The 17,958-nt window shown below is 40.7% G+C and overlaps 1 protein-coding gene across 1 annotated transcript in view; it reads right to left on the bottom strand.

Annotated features, from left to right (window-relative positions):
- Nsf (N-ethylmaleimide sensitive factor, vesicle fusing ATPase) overlaps window positions 1-17,958 on the bottom strand; it is a 171,834-nt gene that overhangs the window by 76,886 nt on the left and 76,990 nt on the right. The window contains exon 9 of the mRNA XM_008821914.2: window positions 1,379-1,578. Within this exon, the coding sequence (XP_008820136.1) occupies window positions 1,379-1,578 (200 nt within the window). The remainder of the gene's footprint in view (window positions 1-1,378; window positions 1,579-17,958) is intronic.

The raw sequence follows: 17,958 nt of genomic DNA, 5'->3' as shown, positions 1-17,958 counted from the left end.
TCTATCTATCTATCTATCTATCTATCTATCTACCTATCTATCTATCAATCAATCATCTATCTATCTTTGCAGTGCTGAGGATTGAACCTATGGCTTCATGCATGCTAGACAAGTGCTCTACTATTGAACTATACGTCTAGTCCAATAGCTCATATTAAGAAAGAAAAAATATGCCAGGTGTGGTGGCGCACACCTTTAATCCCAGCACTTGGGAGGCAGAGGCAGGTGGCTCTCCGTGAGTTTGAGGCCAGCCTGGTCTACATAATAAGTTCCATGCCAGCTGGGGCTACAGGAAGACCCTGTCTCAAAAAGACAAAAAAGACAAAAAAGACAAAAAAAAAAAAAAAAAAAAAAAAAAAAAAAGAAAAGAAAAAGAAAAAAATCTGCCGGGCATGGGGTGTACTCCAAGCACTTGAGGGGCAGAGGCAGGCAGAGCTCTCTGAGATGGAGGCCAGCCTGGTCTATAGTGAGTTCCAGGCCAGCTGGGGCTATACGGTGACCCTGTCTCAAAAAGACCAAAACAATAACAACAACAAAAAAAAATCTATTTTCTCTCAGTTTCTTAAAACGGCATTCAATAGGCTTGCTTCCATTATTTATGACATCTGCTAGCTTTGACTGACTGGATGGGCTCTGCTCACATTGAGAGGACAGTCTGCTCTACTCGGCCTACCAATTCAAAAGTTAATTTCATTCAGATACACCTAGCATGTACCACCAAATGTCTGGGCAACTTATGGTTTAGTCAAGATGACACATAAAGAAAATCATCACAGTTAATAAACTTGGATCTGTGCTGTGCAATGCCCATGGAGGTCAGAAAGAGGGCATCAGATCTGCTGAAACAGGAGTTACAGGTGGTTGTTAGCTGCCATGTGGGTGCTAGGAACCAAACCTGGGTCCTCTGCAAGAGCAGCCAGTGTTCTTAACTGCTTAGTCATCTCTCCAGTCCCAGGTCTTGTTTTTAAACAATTTTTTCTAAGGCCCACATTAAGCTTTCCTTTGAGCTCTGACAACTCTATCTTGCTACTCCACAACAAAGCTGACTTAGTGTAAGGTAATCTACTGCACATGAACCTTACACATACATAATTCTTTTAAATCTATTCATGAATTTATTTTCCTCCTTTCCAAAAGATAAATGAACTCAAGCCTTTGGAAATAATATAGTGCAAAAGTCCCACTAGAAAATATATTCAAGATCTGTTTTGAACATGTGAGTAATGATATCTCATACCATATAACTATTAGATATCATCGTAAATTTTACCTGCAAGGTTTTTCAAAATATAGCTCAGTCACAAGCCTGCCTCCTGATCTCTGGGTTTAATTCATCATGTAAGCGACAACAAGTTCTTTAGTGTTATAGTCACATTACCCTCCTTTGCTCCTCTTCAGCATCAGCAAAAAGCTTACGAATGTTAGCCTCTGATTCGCCCACATATTTGTTAAGGATTTCTGGCCCATTGACCACCTTGGGTTCTCTTGCATTCAGCATCTTGCCAATCTGTCGAGCCAAGAGAGTCTTACCACAACCAGGGGGGCCATATAACAGGATGCCCTTAACATGTTTACAGCCTGAAAACAAAAAAGAAACAGTCTTGTATCAACTAACTAAAACCACGGTAAGATTTCCATCTAAAGAAAAGTTCACTTTTTTCTTCACCCGCACTTTAGGAAAAAACACACTGATGTCACTTATTAATCTCCATGTGCTATGAACAGACAAGAATGAACAGTCAAACCTCTTATTTTCTTAATAGAAAATCCAGACAATCTCTAACTGCTCCTGCATTTGAAGAGGGTGGGGAGCTGCCAGTTACAAATCTTTGGGAAAGTATTTAACTATCACATAGAACAAACACTTTTACTCTGAAACTGTCTCTTTAACTTAAATATCTAATTAGGAAATATTACTTATTTCATTATTCTTTTAAGATTAGGTGAAAAATCTGCTTTGTGGCAGCTCTAGCTGCTATGATACAGTAGGCTATGGAAACTATATCTTAGCCCTAGGATAATGGGCCCACCAATCAAAACGAGCACTTAAAAAAGAAGCAGGTATGTCTGAGTTGGGTGGGTATAAGCATCCCTGAGTCGGGGGGCGGGGGCTGTCACTACTTTTGTGGATTAAATTCTTCTGTGGATGAACGTCTTACTTTGCATGAAAAATGTCAAGTGAGGCACATGCTGATTTTTTAGAGCCATCCAGATGAAAACAAAGTTTCAAAAGTCATACTCAATTATTTTCTAAGCAAACAATGCTAAATGGCTTAAAGATACCATTAATAAGCCAAACTACAAAGACTGATGATTGGGCTGGGCATGGTGGCCATGCCTTTAATCCTAGCACTTGGGAGGCAGAGGGTGGATCTCTGTGAGTTTGAGGCCAGCCTGGTTTACATAGTGAGTTCCAGGCCAGCTGGGGCTACAAGGAGACCCTGTCTCAAAAGACCCCCCCCAAAAAAAAAAAAGACTGATGATTTACACAGGGCTTCTCCAGTCACCTCTACGTGAGTGCTCACTCCATTTCTAAGATGAAGATGGCTTGTGGCTTCTCTCGTCTCTCTTCCTAGCTCTTTCACAGGTGTGGAGCATGGTTTCTTTCAGACGAATCTTTTCTTTATACTATACTGAAAAAGCACTCTGAAATAACTGATTATTAGATTCCAATGTTACTCTCATAACTACAAATGGAAAAAAACTGTGGAAATGCAATATACATAGTGTGTTCCCATGGAAGATGATTTGTTCTTATTCGAACTAAAAGTCTTAAAAATTCTATCTTTAGGGGAAAAATGTATAATATATTTGATAACTCAAGTAAAATAAATCACATGGTACAACTAACTCTACTAGAAACTTCAGATTCTGAAGAGAAAGATCCTTTGGGCTGCCAGTACATCCACACATAATATTTTTATGTCAAAAAAAAAGACTCTCTTTATAATCCTTTAAAAATGAGATCTACACCTACGTTTAAGCTTGCAGGGAGAAGGGGAACTTACCAGGAAGTTTTGAAGGCTTGGCACCACAACCTTTCTTATCACAGCGTAAAGCCCTGTACCAAGAACCATGGCCAGTAAAATGTATGGCGTTAGGTCTACCCTTCAAATAAGAGCTGTATCCTGCCATACAGAGATAAACCTTATTCTCCCAGAGGCCAGCACCACCAAGCATAGCCTGCATCTAAGCATCTAGGACAAACCAGGTGAGGGCTTTGGGAACTGGCTCCTAATCACCCTCTTCAAGCCAGCTGTTATCATTATGACTGTCATATGCACAAACCATGGCAAAGACAGGTGGTCACGGCGAAAGAGCAGAAAGCAGAGGTGTGCTGAGGACCTAGCACCAGCTCTTACTTTCATCCCAGGGTCTTGACTTTCTTACTTTCTCCAAGTTTATCAGCCTGCTCTTAACCAGACTTCCTTTCATAATCAGCCACACTTTCTTGGAAAGATTCCTCTGATTCTTAACTTCCTCTTCTATGATGCCCATCCCATACAACCTGAGCACAATATGGCTTCACTGCACCTACAAGCACAGTGAGAGAAAATTACACCACTGTGCTGAATGATGAGCCTTCCTCCCCCCACTATCCAATTTCAGTCCCACTTGTAGCTTTCTCAGCCCACACGCCACCCTTTACTTGTCTTTGTCATCTCTTCTAATTCTCCTTAGGAATTATTGAAATCCTCGCTGTTCTTCTCAAGAGCTACATCATGCCACTAATTCTCAGAGATGACCTAGATTCCTACTTCACATATTCAAAAGAGATCATCAGTCACAAATTCCCTTCAGCACTCTGTTTCTTCATAAACTGGCCAGGAGACATATCCACTCCTAACCTCAACCTTGGTTCTCAAAGGAGGAGCTTTCTTCCTCTTCTCTAAGGTTTATATTGTAATCAGTGGTTTAAATATCTTCTCTATTCAAGGGAAAATACTGTCTAACTAATCTTGAATCACACTGGTCCAGCATAACTGGTCCATGCCTACCCCATAACATGAACTCAATAAAGGGCCAAACAAGTAAATTGCTTATTCCTTTTCTCCAAAATTCAAATATGAGGCAGAAAATACCATTTTTCAAAATTATTTAAAACTCTTAATTTATGGAACAATTCTTTCTTTTAGTACTAACCTAACTTAAATGCCTAAAAGTAAAACAAAATAAAACAAAAAACCAAAAAACCCTCACATTCCTAAGGATTGAGACTCCAAATTGGCATAACTGAATATAAGAGTACTAGAATCTTGGGGCTGGAGAGATGGCTCAGCAGTTAAGAGCACTGACTGCTCTTGCAGAGGACCTGGATTCAATTCCCAGCACCCACATGGCAACTAACAACCATCGTAGCTCCAGTTCCAGGGAATGACATCCTCTTCTGACTTTTGTGGGCATTGCACGACACGGATGCACTTGCCTACAACCAGGCTATACACTCATGCACATAAGATACAAATAGTAATAAAATATTTTTAAAAAAGAATAACAGAATCTTTGCAACTCTGTTTTGTGTACATGGAAATGCTTAGTTAAACCAAGTTTGAATTAAATTGACTTGGATCTTATAAATAGTTCAAAAAATATTGTCATGAAAATTAGAAGAAACGACATGTATGCTCATAAAGCTTATTATATAAACCTTTGAAATGATAGTAGGTTTAATGTAACATCAACAGGGATGCTTTAGAAGCTCTAGTCTGCAGAAGTACTGTAATTCTTTCAGGATGAGAAGCACATTAAAAATATACATTGACATGAAGATTTTCAAAATCTAGCTCCACAAAAGAATCAGTTCTTGAATAAGCAGCAGAAATGAGGACTTGTTGTCACTACTATTATAGTCTTTCCTAGGTTATAAAGTAAGCATTGGTCTCTAATTTTAAATGAATCATAAAAACTAATTCCATTCAACAAAAGTGTCTTAGCTCCTGTTTAGACTAGGCACTAAGATAAGTGTTGGGGATAAGAGCATGAAAACAGCGATCCCTACCCGCAGGGAATTCCTAGTAGGAAAGACAGAAATAAAAATAAATCATTTATACTATACTATGACATATCAGTGATAGGTATGAATAATCTTCGGAGTCAACCCAAGAAAGACTGATTCTGCCAAGACGATAGCAGAAAATTAAGAACGGACACAGGGGTAAGGTAATATTGACTCTGGGCCTAGAAGGATGGGTAGAAAGCTCATGGTTGGGCAGTGGAAAAGGCCCCATAAAGAGACTAAGGGACAAAGGCACAGAGGCATGGACAGAAGTCAGCAGTGATTTGCTGTGGCCAGAGCCTTGGGGTGCCTAGAGATAAGAGTGACAGTGTGGCAGGCCTTCATTCCATGCCCATGAGTTCCTTTAAAAAAAAGTATTATTTTTATTTTATGTGTATGAGTGTATTTCCTGCATGTGTGTAAGGGCATCCGTGTCATGCAATGCCCGTGGAGGTCAGAAGAAGGTGTCAGATCCCCTGGAACTCTAGCTACAGATGGTTGTCAACCACCACGTGGGTGCTGGAATTGAACTGGATTCTCTGTAAGAGCAGTCAGTGCTCTTAACCACCGATCCATCTCTCCAGCCCTGCCATGAGTTCCTTTTTAAATTCAATTACATTTATTTATTTCTGGGGAGCACAAGCATACCAAGGTGGGAAAGTGATCAGAGGACAACTTCAGGGAGGTGGTTCTTTCCTTCCACCATGTGGATCCTGAGTATCGAACTTAGTTTATCAGGTTTGGCACCAAGCACCCTTCCCCACTCAGCTATCACACCAGACCACCCATGAGTTTTTAACTTGCTTCAAAGGTAACAAGACACAAGTATAAAAGCTAATTCTGCTGTCAGCGTAGAAGGACTGGAGAACAAGGCAGATGCTGGAAGGACAGTGGAAGGGATACTCTCATCCCTTTTCTGGTGACAATGACTCCCTAGCTGACTCTGGATTGTTGCCACGTGAGTTTTCATATCACTCTAAGTCCTCTGGGATCAGGAGGCCTCAGGGGAACACCCTCTTCTCCTGCCACTGGTGTCTCCTGAACTTTTCCAGGACATTAAAGCCTGGCTCTGATTTTAGGGAGCCTCTGATCCCTGGCCTCAGAACTGTCTGCTGCTGCTTTTTCTTCCCTTAATGTGTTATAGGCCCTGCACTACTCAGTGATCAGTACCTGGACTGACCCCATCCCCCACCCCATTGATTTTTGTTTTTTGAGACAAGGTCTCATATAGCTCAGGCTGGGCTCAAACTCTGGATCTTCTTGCCTCAGCCTCCCAAATGGTAGAATTGTAGGCATATGATATCATGCTCAGTTTATTTCTTACTTTCATTCCCATAGAACAGTCTAATAACCTCCCTACAAAAAATGCACATATATATTTTCACGTAATTTTGAGGAGATTCTTAAAGTCTTTGAGATCCACAGACTCTAAATGAAAATCCTCTGAAGACAAGGGATGTAGCTGAGGGGTAGAGTACTTGCCTAGTATATGCAAGGATCTGGGGTTGACTGATAGCACTAGAAAACAGAATACAAAGGCTCAGTGGGTAAAGTCATTAGCTGCTGTCAAGCTTGATGACCCCAAGTTCCATCTATAGAACCCACATGGTGCAAGGAGAGAACTGATTACAGCAAGCTGCCTGACCTCCACACACGTGTGCCATAGCACATGCACTCCGCTGCCCACTAAATCCACTAAATAAATAAATTTGAAAGGAAGGGAGATAAACATATAAAACTTCTTGAACATATTACTCAATACTTCAGATAAGTAAGGAATGGAAAGAAATGATAGTAATAGAAAATCTCAGGAAAAGAAAGGAAGACATAAGTGGTGGTGCACGCCTTTAGTCCCAGCACTTGGGAGGCAGAGGCAGGCAGATCTCTGTGAGTTCAAGGCCAGCCTGGTCTACATAGTGAGTTCCAGGCCAACTGGGGCTACAGGGAGACCCTGTCTCAAAAAGACCCCCCCCCAAAAAAAAGGAAGAAAGAAAGAAAGAAGTGGGCCTGAGAAGGTAGCTCAGTCAGTAAAGTGCTTGCCGGTGTAAACACGAGGACCTGACAGATCCCCAGCACCCACATAAAAAGCCAGGTGCAGTGCTAAATGCATATTATATCAGTGCTGGGGAGGCAGAGACAGGGATCCCCGGGGCTTGCTGGCCATCCTTGTCAATATAATTGGTGAGCTCCAGTGATGGTCTTTTCTCAAAAAACAAGGTGGACAGTGATTGAGGAAGAACATCACCTGATGTCCTCTGGCCTCTACATGCATGTTCAATGCATGTTCAATGATGTTCTCTTTCTCTCTCTGTCTCTCTGTCTCTCTGTCTCTCTCTCTCTGTCTCTCTCTCTCTCTCTCTCAATTCATGCTGACCTGGGCCACTTTGGGCTGGGGTGCTTTCCTCTTCTAAGTGTTATAGGCAGGTATCAAGTTCACTTTCAAGAACTCTGGCAACACAGGGCTGGGATTTAGGGGTACAGCTTGTCAGGATGCCTCACCTTTAAAGACTAGTTAGGGAAAAGGGGAACAGGAAGGAAGCTGACTCTGTCTCCTGAGTTCTGATAACTGTGGGAAGCAGGAGCTGGCTAGATCATCACAAAATAAGGGATGAGGAAGAGGTATTAGGCAACACAGAAAGGTTTAGGAAAAACAAAATGAAACAAGAAATTGGAAGACTGTGGGGATGGAGGAAATGATCCTGAGCAGATGAATATCATGATAGAACTGACTTGACATGAGGTTCAGGTCATTAAGAGACTCTCCTTTTGGTTTATGTAATTATATAAGCGATCAAGGTGTTGATTCTTCTTTACACATTTCATCTAAGCTGCAGAAACTTTTTTGGTTCTAACCTCTTCTCTCTCTCTTTTTCTCCTCAAAACCGAGTCTTAAAGATTAGCAACCTCTAAGAAGTAAATAATAGGATTAAGTTAATTGAATTTGAAGTCAACATATTTACAGCTCCATTTTATTACCTAACTTTTCAGTCAAAAGTGTAAGAATAATTATGTCTGGTTTCAGTATTTTTCTTTCATTTTAAAAAAGTTTCAGGTTTTAACCTTCATCTCCAAGTCATTTCTACCTTCTCTTTCTCTAGAACTCAAATAGTTCTTATGTAAATGACAACTATCATGGTTTACTAGCATAGTCCAATATAGTTCCAAAGCATTTCTTTTATTTTTCGTATCCAAATATTTAAATGGTTTTGCTAATAATCTTCTAAAAAAAAAAATCTACTTTGGGGGCTGAGGGTGTAGATCAGAGATACAAAGCTTGCCCAGCATGTGTAAGGTCCTGGGTTCCATCCCCAGTAGCATGAACAAGTAAATAAAAACTCTGCTTTTTATTTGGACGAAGCACGAACATATGAACAATTTTAAGTTTGATTCATTTATTTGTGTATGTGCATGTGCCACGGCATGTGTGGAGGTCAGAGGACAGCCTGTAGGAGTCAGGTCTTTCCTTGAAACCATGTGAGTCCCAGGGATTGAACTCAGATTGTCAGACTAAGCAGTAAGTACCCTTATAGGATAAGCCATCTTATTGGGCTCTATATGGATAATTCTTAATTAAAATAACACAAAAGCAGATGAAAAGTAAAAGTATAATCCAAGAATGGTCAAAAGCAGCTTTAAATATGTGACTGTAGAAATTAAGTTGCAAATTTTATGTGTAAATGGATGTTCATAATGTATTAACATTATATAAGTGTGTGTATACACACATACACATAAATTTTGGCATTGAGCCTGCACTCTACCGCTAAGCTACACTTCCAGGCTTCTAATTATAGTTATGTAGGGGTAAATGAAGCTCAAGATATCATGCTCTTTCTCTTGTTCAGCAATGACACATATGGGTAGATGAGGAAATTCTCTTTTGATTGCTTCTGTGTTCTCATGGAATAAAGATTCTAGGTCACTAGTTGCTGGTGAAGATGGAGGATGGGAGGGAACAATGCTGGGGGATTGAGAGAGTAGAGAAGAGCCAACCATCTTAGAAAGGAGGAGAGCAAACTGATTAGACTAGGGAAACAGAAGGGATAGCAGAAAATCCCTATTTCAAGAAACACCGAGGGCCTACTTGAAATGCAGCTAAATTTAAAGGGAGGTGCAACACCAGGATCTGTATTTTCCTAAAGCCATGCCTAACAGTCAGAGCACTGGCATAGAGAAGGCAGGGGCTGCAATGCATCTGAGGCTCTGCTGCAGATGGGGAGCAAGGATGTTACAGGGCATGCAAAGATACATGTGACATAACATGTGCCATAAGCTGGGTAAAGAGGAAGAAGAGGACAAACAAAGCTGGAATGTAAGAGAGGCTAAAAGGGAGGCTCCTGTGGAATACAACCTACTAGGAGAACCAACTCCTGCAAATTGTCCTCTGACTTCCACATGTGCACTGTGGTATGTGCTTATACACACACACACACACACACACACACACACACACACACACACACACAAATAAATTTTTTTCAATTTAATTTAAATTTCATTCACTTTTTAAAATTTAAATTTATGTGTATGAGTGTTATTCCTGCATGTATGCACTATGTTGTGCAATGCCTGCAGAGGACAGAAAAGGGCATCAGAGCCTCTGGAACTGGAGTTACAGAAAATTGTTAGCCGTCATGTGGGTGCTGGGATTCAAGCAGCCAGTGCGCTTAACTACTAAGCCATCTCTTCCAGCCCCAAATTTAATTTTTTTAAAAAGAGAGTTCTAGGTCATCCTGGGCAATGTAGTGAGACCCTGTCTCAAAACAACAAAAACCACTATAAAAACCAAAAACAACAACCACACCCTGAAACAAAACAAAAACTTCCTACAAACTAACAACAACACAGAATGACCCACTCAAAACAAAACAAAACCAAACTGGGGAGAAATGCTGTCATTGTATTTGTTTTTTAATTTTGTCAGGAAAAGGAAGACTTCTTTAAAAGAAATTCATTCCTGACATTGAAGGTATGACAGACATAGTCTCAGAATAAAGGACAGTCTTTTGTGTTAAATTCGGTTTTATGTACTTTGTTAAAAGTAGGGGTTCTATAATTGAAGAAGACACCTGATGTCAACCTCTAGCCTTGTTTGGATTAAAATCCTGGTTTTCCACTTACTAGGTAGAAATAGTAGTACCTAAGGTTATTGTGATGATTAAATAAAACCTATAGAAAGCAATTAGCAAAAATTCCCGATATACAGCAAGAACTCTTAATATTTTCTGCTGATTAATATTAGTTTATCTTTACCATTTTGCTGTAGATGAATGATGAAATAGATCTAGACTCTCAACTAGTATTTACAAATTAGATCAAGCCGGGAATGGCTGGAGACAGAGGCAGGTGGGTCTCTATGACCCACCTGCCTGGTCTACGTAGCAAGTTCCAGGCCAGCTGGGGCTACAGAGAAACCGTCATGGCATTAAATGACTTTTTTTTTTTTTTTTTTTTTTTCTCTTTTCTTTTTGAGACAGGGTCCCTCTATAGCCTAGCTAGCTTAGAACTCGTTATGTAGACCAGGTTGACCTTGAACTCTCAGAGATCCACCTGCCTCTGCCTGAGTGCTGGGATTAAAGATATATACCACCACACCTTGCTGAGACCGGTCTTAAAACAAAACAAAATGAAAAAGAATTGGATTACAATAGATGAGACCATAAAGCTTGAAAATAAATGCTATTTTGCATACTGAATTTCTTCTGAGACTGACAACTGTGACCATCTGGCACCTTAAAACTTTAATGCTATTGCCATGAAACTTAGTACCTATAGTACCTGTTCCATTGATGAACCTCAAGCTCCAAACTCAGAGTAAACATGTTGCAACACAACATTTCCACAAAGATTTTACTGGCATTTTAGTTAAGTTGGGATTCCAGCTAGTCTATCAGAATCCATTTTCCTACTTCTCTTGCATCTCAGGCAGAGTCCATTCCACCAATTTTTCAAGTTTTCCAAGCTCATGTAGAGCCAACCTGTAGACCACTCAGAAAAAACAAACTAATACAATTAATTCCACATGTATAGCCTACAAACTACAACAATGACTGCCCCAGCAAATTATCTTTATTGGTGCCATAGTGGTACTTTTATCTAGGGGTAATCAGCAGCTGTCTAATTGGACTTAAAGGCCCACTCAGAGGAGGGAATCCACGCACGGTACTGTAAACACAGCAAGTAGACATGGTTGGAGAGTCACAGACATTAGAGAGAAGAATGTACTACTCCCACCTTCCTAAACCAATGTCTTTTCTTATGATATTCTAAATACTATATTCACAGATAAGTGTAGTAGTTCTCACCATTCATCAAAGAAGTTTCTTTTTGCAACAGATACTGTTAAAGTTCTACAACTGTTCAAAAATCAGAGAATAAGTGAATGTGGGGTGCCTAGCCCTAACTGATATCTCTACAATGCAACCTCTAAACCTAAAGCTCAAGGAACATCATGAAGAGGGGGCAGAAAGATTGTGAGAGCTGGAGGAACAAGACCCCTGCTGCTAGATAATGTACTCGAGACATGCCAGGGAAGCTGCCCCGTGGACTTTCCATAATATGGTGGTAGCCTAACAAGATCTGGATAATGACAAAGCCAGTTGACATACCAATGTGGATGAGGGTCCCACCTCTAGATGAAGAGCTACAGGAAATCAGTGGAAGCTGAGGGAGAGCATATCAGTTTTCTCCAGGGATGAGCTCCCTGATCGGTTATCCAATCCCAAGTGGTCACCCCTAAACACATGTACACATGGGCACCACTAAATGGGATTGTGTATTATATGTGTATATTTTTAAATGCATGTATGAATATGCAGTAGTAATAATAATAAAGAAGAGGACAAGAAACTGAGAGGAAGGAAACATGAGGGGAGATAGGGAGGGACTGGGAACAATGAAAATGATGGGTTCGATTCCCAGCACCCACATGCTGGCTATGAACCGTCCTTAACTCCAGTTCCAGGGGAATCCAAAGCCCTCTTCTGACCTCTGCGGCACTGCACAACACGGGTGCACTCACATACATGCAGGCAATACACTCATACACATAAAGTAAAAATAATACATAAAATATTTTTTAAAAATGTTAATTGGAACTAATGAGCATTTTCTCAGTTCTATTTGACTTCCCATTTTCATAGTACAGAATAATTATTTACTCCAAAAAAATTAAAATTTTCTCTCTCTCTCTCTCTCTCATTTTGGTTTTTTGAGACAGGGTCTCTCTATAGTCCCAGCTGGCCTGGAACTCACTATGTGGACCAGGCTGGCCTCAATCTCACAGAGATTGCTTGCTTCTGCCTCCTGAGTGCTGGGATTAAAGGCATGTACCACCCCACCTCACTCTTTTCTAAGATTTAGTTTTACTTTTAATTATATATGAGCATGTGTGTCTGTGTGGGGGTGTGTGCATCTGAGTGCACAGCCTACGGAGAAGAGGATGTCAGACTCCCTGGAGCTGGAGTTATAGGTGGTTGCGAGCTACCCAACATGGGTGTTGGGAACCAAATTCAGACCCTAGCAAGAACAGTATGTGCTCTTAACTGCTGAGCCATCTCTTCAGTCTCCAGTTTTGCTTTTCTAGCCATGCAGGAAGGCCTTGGAGTACAACTTTCATCAACCTTTGTTTATCTCAAAAACTGTTCATCACCATCTCAAGTAGGTCATCCTCTCCATTTGTCTGTGTACTTTTCACATCTTTAAGGAAACATTTAAGACTAAGACCACTCACTACTGACCCATTCTCTTGACATCATTTTGTCTAGTATAAGTGTGCTGCTGCCAACTCTAAAATGTCAAGAGCACATTGAGATGGACTATGATGAGGTGTAAAGACCCACTGCCTGAGCACCAAGCAGCTGTGCTGTCTACTGCCTGACTGGTCTATATCCAAATTAGTCAACTGAGATTTAGAATAGATGTTTTCATCAGATAGCCCAGAACCAAAGCTGGGATGTGTGGAACAAAAATCCTAAATAATCTTTTTGCTGACACCCCCACCTTTCTACACTCCCTCTTAGGGTGTTGCCTGGTATTTCATGAATTCTTGATGACAAAGATCAAGCTTCTTCTGTAGCAGGTCCTGCCTTGTTGTCATCTGGTAGCACACATTCTTACTGGTTTCAGAGGTTGACAGTCTTCTCTTTCCTCTGTCCCTCAGCTTTAAGTACTTGCTGATCTGCATGACCTCTGCTTTAGCCTAAATCTACTGTCTTCTTTAGCAGACAGTTTAGGCCTCCTGTTCCTTTACCTGGAACTTGTTCTCACTCTAACAGTTCATGTTCTTCTTTTCCTCAAAAATCACATCTTTAAGCCAGGCATGGAGGTACATGCCTGTAATTCTATCACTCAGGAGACTGAGGCAGAAGGAGTGCTGAGAATTCAAGGCCAACCTGGGCTGCATAAAGAGTTTAAGGCCAGCCTAGGCCATGTAGAAAGCCCCTGTCTCAAGGGGGAAAAGTTACCTCCTTAATTGATACTATATAACTCTGTTCACATCTTTGGGCTCGATTTTTCAAGACTTACACAGTAGTAGTTGTCAAAATTTAATGTTTATCATTGCCCTAAATTTCACTGAAATGCATATTTCCAGGTATCACTCCCAAGAACTATGAATTCACTAAGTGTGGAGTGGACTGAGGTAGTCAGCTATTTAACATGTACCCTACATGTCTCTAAAAGCAAGCCAGAGGACTCTGTGTGCAGTTACAACTGATAATATATCCAGTTACCTAAGCAGCCTTGAGTTTTTATTTTACTTAGTGTGTATGTTCTATAGCCTTGATTAAATCATAAGCTGATAAGGATACATTTCTTATTCTTTGACAGTTGTAGCTGTAGAACAATGAGCATGTCTAACAAGATAAAATTTGTCAAGAATAAATGTAAGTTTCTTGTATTTGAGTGCAGCTAGGGGAGATAAGGTTCTGTGAGATGACTTACTCAACAGTAAATTCAACAGGAGTTAAATTGGAATGAGGACGCCAAGAATGCTAATGCAGTTTTAGCCTGCACTAAAAGACTCGTGTTTGGAACAAAGGATGGTGAGTTCTGGTCTAGCAGGACCACACTTGCAGTACTCCACTGAATCCTGAGTTTCCCAATTTAAAGTATTTATAAACAGACGCTAAAGTTCAGAGAAGGGGATAGGGTGATAGAGGGCTAAAGAACCAGTCTCCAAAAGAATGCTGCAGGAACCAATCAAATTGGGAAATGAATCTGAGAAGAGCTGAGGTCCAGGCAGAACTGCTTTCTTCATATACTTTAAGGGCTTTCACAAAGAAGTAGAATTATTCTTGTTCTGCATGGCTTCAGAGGGAAACTAGAGCTTGTCATGGAAACTGCAAGGAAGATTCAGCTTGAGTGGCAGAAGTTATTTAGCAAAAATGTAGAGAAGATTCAAACAAAGGACAGGTATGTAAACCAGATGATCCTTAGGATCAGTATACAAATCTGACATTCTCTGATGGAGTCAGTTAGTTCTGCAAGGATTTAAAATAAATAGTCCAGAATGGTGTCTCAGTTACTTTTATTGTTGCTATGATCGAATACCAGACACAGGCAACTTAAAGAAGAAGAGGCTATGTGGGCTTTCAGTTGGGTGTCGTCCTCAGTTGCTATTTAACGTTTATAATATGCAAGAAAGTGAGATACATACTATATGAGCTCAGTCATGTAAAATGCATATTCTTCTACGTACACATGTACACACATATAAGGACTAGATGGGCACATCAAAATTGCTTGTAATTATGCATGATTTTCAAGTGTTCTTCAGTACTCTATAAGCATTTTAACCCATAAAAGTTGGAAATAATGCTGGGCATGGAGGTGTGTGCTCCTTTAATCCCAGCCCTCAGGAGGCAGAGGCAGGCAGATCTCTGAGATCAAGGCCAGCCTGGTTCACATAATGACTTCCAGGCAGTCTGAGACTAGAGAGACCCTATCCAAAAACAAACAAAAAACAAAAAACAAAAAACAAACAAACAAAAAGTTGGAAATATACAAATACTATTTTAAAAATAAGCAAATAGTAGCTCTGGGCCTGGTCCTACCCTCATTTCCCTCTGCTTCCCTGGGCCTGCACAACCCGTGGCCACTCTCCATGTAAGTTGATCACACCCTCTCTGCCTTGACTCCCCCAGCCTCATTCACCCGCCCATCTCCCCCCACTGGTCTCTCCTGCCAGCCTGGGTCCTGTCCCATTCCTTGTCTTGGCACCCCAGACACTGGGGAAACCACCACTGCTTCCTGAACCTTTGCATACAGACCAACCCAGGTCCTTCTTGAGGTCCCCGGGAGCCCTCTAGGCCTGGTCCCACCCTCACCTCCCTCTGCTTCCTGGGGATGCATGCCCACCAGCCTGTTTCCTGGACACGGGCTGAGCTCTCCACCCTGGGCCACAACTGCTTCTTGATCCCTTGCATCCAGACTGACCCAGTTGCTTCTGGAGGTCCCCAGGGAACCCTCTGGGCCTAGTCCCCCCTCACCTCCCTCTGCTTCCCTGGGCTGTACAACCCACCAGTTTTTTTCCTGGTTGCTGGGGCTGACCTTTTGTCTTCCTGATCCTTTGCATCCAGACCAACCCAGTTCCTCAGTGCAGTCCCCACTAGCCCTTGGGGCCTCATCCTGCTCCCATGCCCCCATCACCCTTTCCATCGCTGAGTGTCATGGCCACCATGACACTGCCTGAGACCAGCATCTTTCCTGGGCGCTGCTCTGAGGCCCCCAGTCCAACCCTGAAATTCCTGAGGCCAAAATCTTTCCTGGAGGGATCCAGACCTTAGGAGAAAGTCTGAGAGCATCTGATCCTCATCTGACTTGGGCCTCTGTGGGAACTCCTGAAGACAAAAGCAATCTGGCCACTCCAATATAAAATCAAAAGAGAGAACCAGAAGCTTAGAGGAACCAGCTTTTCAATGCCCCAAAAGTAAACCACAAAGGCACATAAAGTTTACAAAAAGAAGCAGACCTAAACTTGAAGGCTTGAGTCACAACAAAAGAATTGGAAACTACAAAAGAAATTCACATGTCAAAATCACAGAGAAAAAAATAATAAATGAAAAACAAAAATAATTGACAATGCAGGACATGGAACTCAAAAGAACAATGATGAATATGATAAAAGAATGCAGTGAATTTAAAGAACTCACAAACAAGTTAATCGTGGAGCTGAAGGAAGATAGGGATAAACTTCTGAATGAATTCAGAAAAGAGCTAGAAATAATGAAGAATATTCAGGCTGAAATAAAGAAGGAAGTGAAACACTCCATAAGCCAATTAGGAACGACAGGAGAAAGCCTCACCAATACGATGAATGAAATGGAAAACAGATTATCAAGACTGGAAGATAAAGTGGACGAACTGGACCACTCAAGCAAACACTATGTAAAATTTAAGAAATCACAAGAATGGAATATGCAGGAATTGAGGGATATCATAAAAAGACCAAACTTACAAATCATAGGCATACAGGAAGGAGAAGAATCCCAAGATAATGGCAGGAACCACAGCACATCATAGTAAAAACACTACACGTACAAAACAAAGAGACAATACTGAAAGCTGCAAAAGAGAAACAAGTCACATATAAAGGAAAATCCATTAAGATTACAGCTGACTTTTCAGTGCACACTATAAAAGCCAGAAGAGCCTGTACCAAAGTATTCCCAGTTTTAAATGACCACAGATGCCAACCCAGATTACTATACCCAGCCAAAATGTCGATTATAGTTGAAAGGGAAAGAAAAATCTCCCACGACCTAAATAGGCTAAAGGAATTCATGTCCATAAAACCAGCCCTTCAGAGAGTTCTGGAAGCAATACAAAGAGCTGAAAAAAGGAACGACTATACCCAAGGGGTTACGGAAAGAAATTCATTGAAGGTAAAACTGTGGAAAAGCACACCTATATCAAGAATGTAAACAGAAATAAAAATGACAGAATTCAATGCACATCTTTCATTAATAACTTTAAATATTGATGGTATGAACTCCCCAGTCAAAAGTCAGACTAGGTGAATGGATTAAGAAACAAAACCCATCTTTTTGTTGTCTGCAAGAAACTCATCTCACTTTCAAGGATAGGCACTATCTTGGATGGAAAAGAGTATTCCAAGCAAATGGCACTAAGAAACAAGCAGGGGTTGCAATTCTAATATCTGAAAAAATAGACTTCAAAGTAAAAATGGTCAGAAGAGATAAGGAGGGTCACTTCATTCTGATCAAAGGAACAATTAACTAAGAAGATATTACAATTCTTAACATACATGCACCAAACTCTGGTGCACCCAAATTCGTAAAAACAACACTACAGGACTTTAAGACCCAGATTAATCCCAACTCATTAATAGTAGGGGACTTCAATATCCCACTGTCTTCATTAGGTAGGTCAACAGGGCAGAGAGTCAACAGAGACATCTGAATTAAACAATACCATATATCAAATGGACCTAACAGACATCTACTGAGTATTCCACTCAAGCACCAAAGTACATACCTTCTACTCAGCACCCCATGGAACCTTCTCCAAAATCGACCATATACCGGGGCACAAAACAAAACTCAACAAATACAAAAAAACTGAAATAAGTCCATGCATTCTATCAAACCACAATGCAATAAAGCTTACAATCAACATGAGAAGAAGCCCTAGTCACCACATGAACACATGGAGATTAAACAACACACTCCTGAATGATGAATGGGTCAAAAGAGAAATTAAGAAAGAAATAAAAGTATTCCTGGAACTAAATGAAAAGGACAATACAATACAACAAAAAGCCTGGGACACACTAAAAGCAGTCCTTAGAGGGAAATTTATAGCTGTAATTGCCTACATAAAAAAATTGGAAAGAACACAAAAAAATTGACTTGACATTGCAACTCAAGACACTTGAAAAGCAACAACAAATGAAACCCAAACCCAGCAGACAAGAAGAAATAACAAAGATCAGAGTAGAA

This window comes from Nannospalax galili, unplaced genomic scaffold, assembly GCF_000622305.1.
Source record: "Nannospalax galili isolate Female #2095 unplaced genomic scaffold, S.galili_v1.0 scaffold1128, whole genome shotgun sequence".
NCBI classification, from domain to species: domain Eukaryota; kingdom Metazoa; phylum Chordata; class Mammalia; order Rodentia; family Spalacidae; genus Nannospalax; species Nannospalax galili.
The sequence above is the reverse complement of the archived record's forward strand: the minus strand, read 5'-3'. Positions and strand labels throughout refer to the sequence as shown.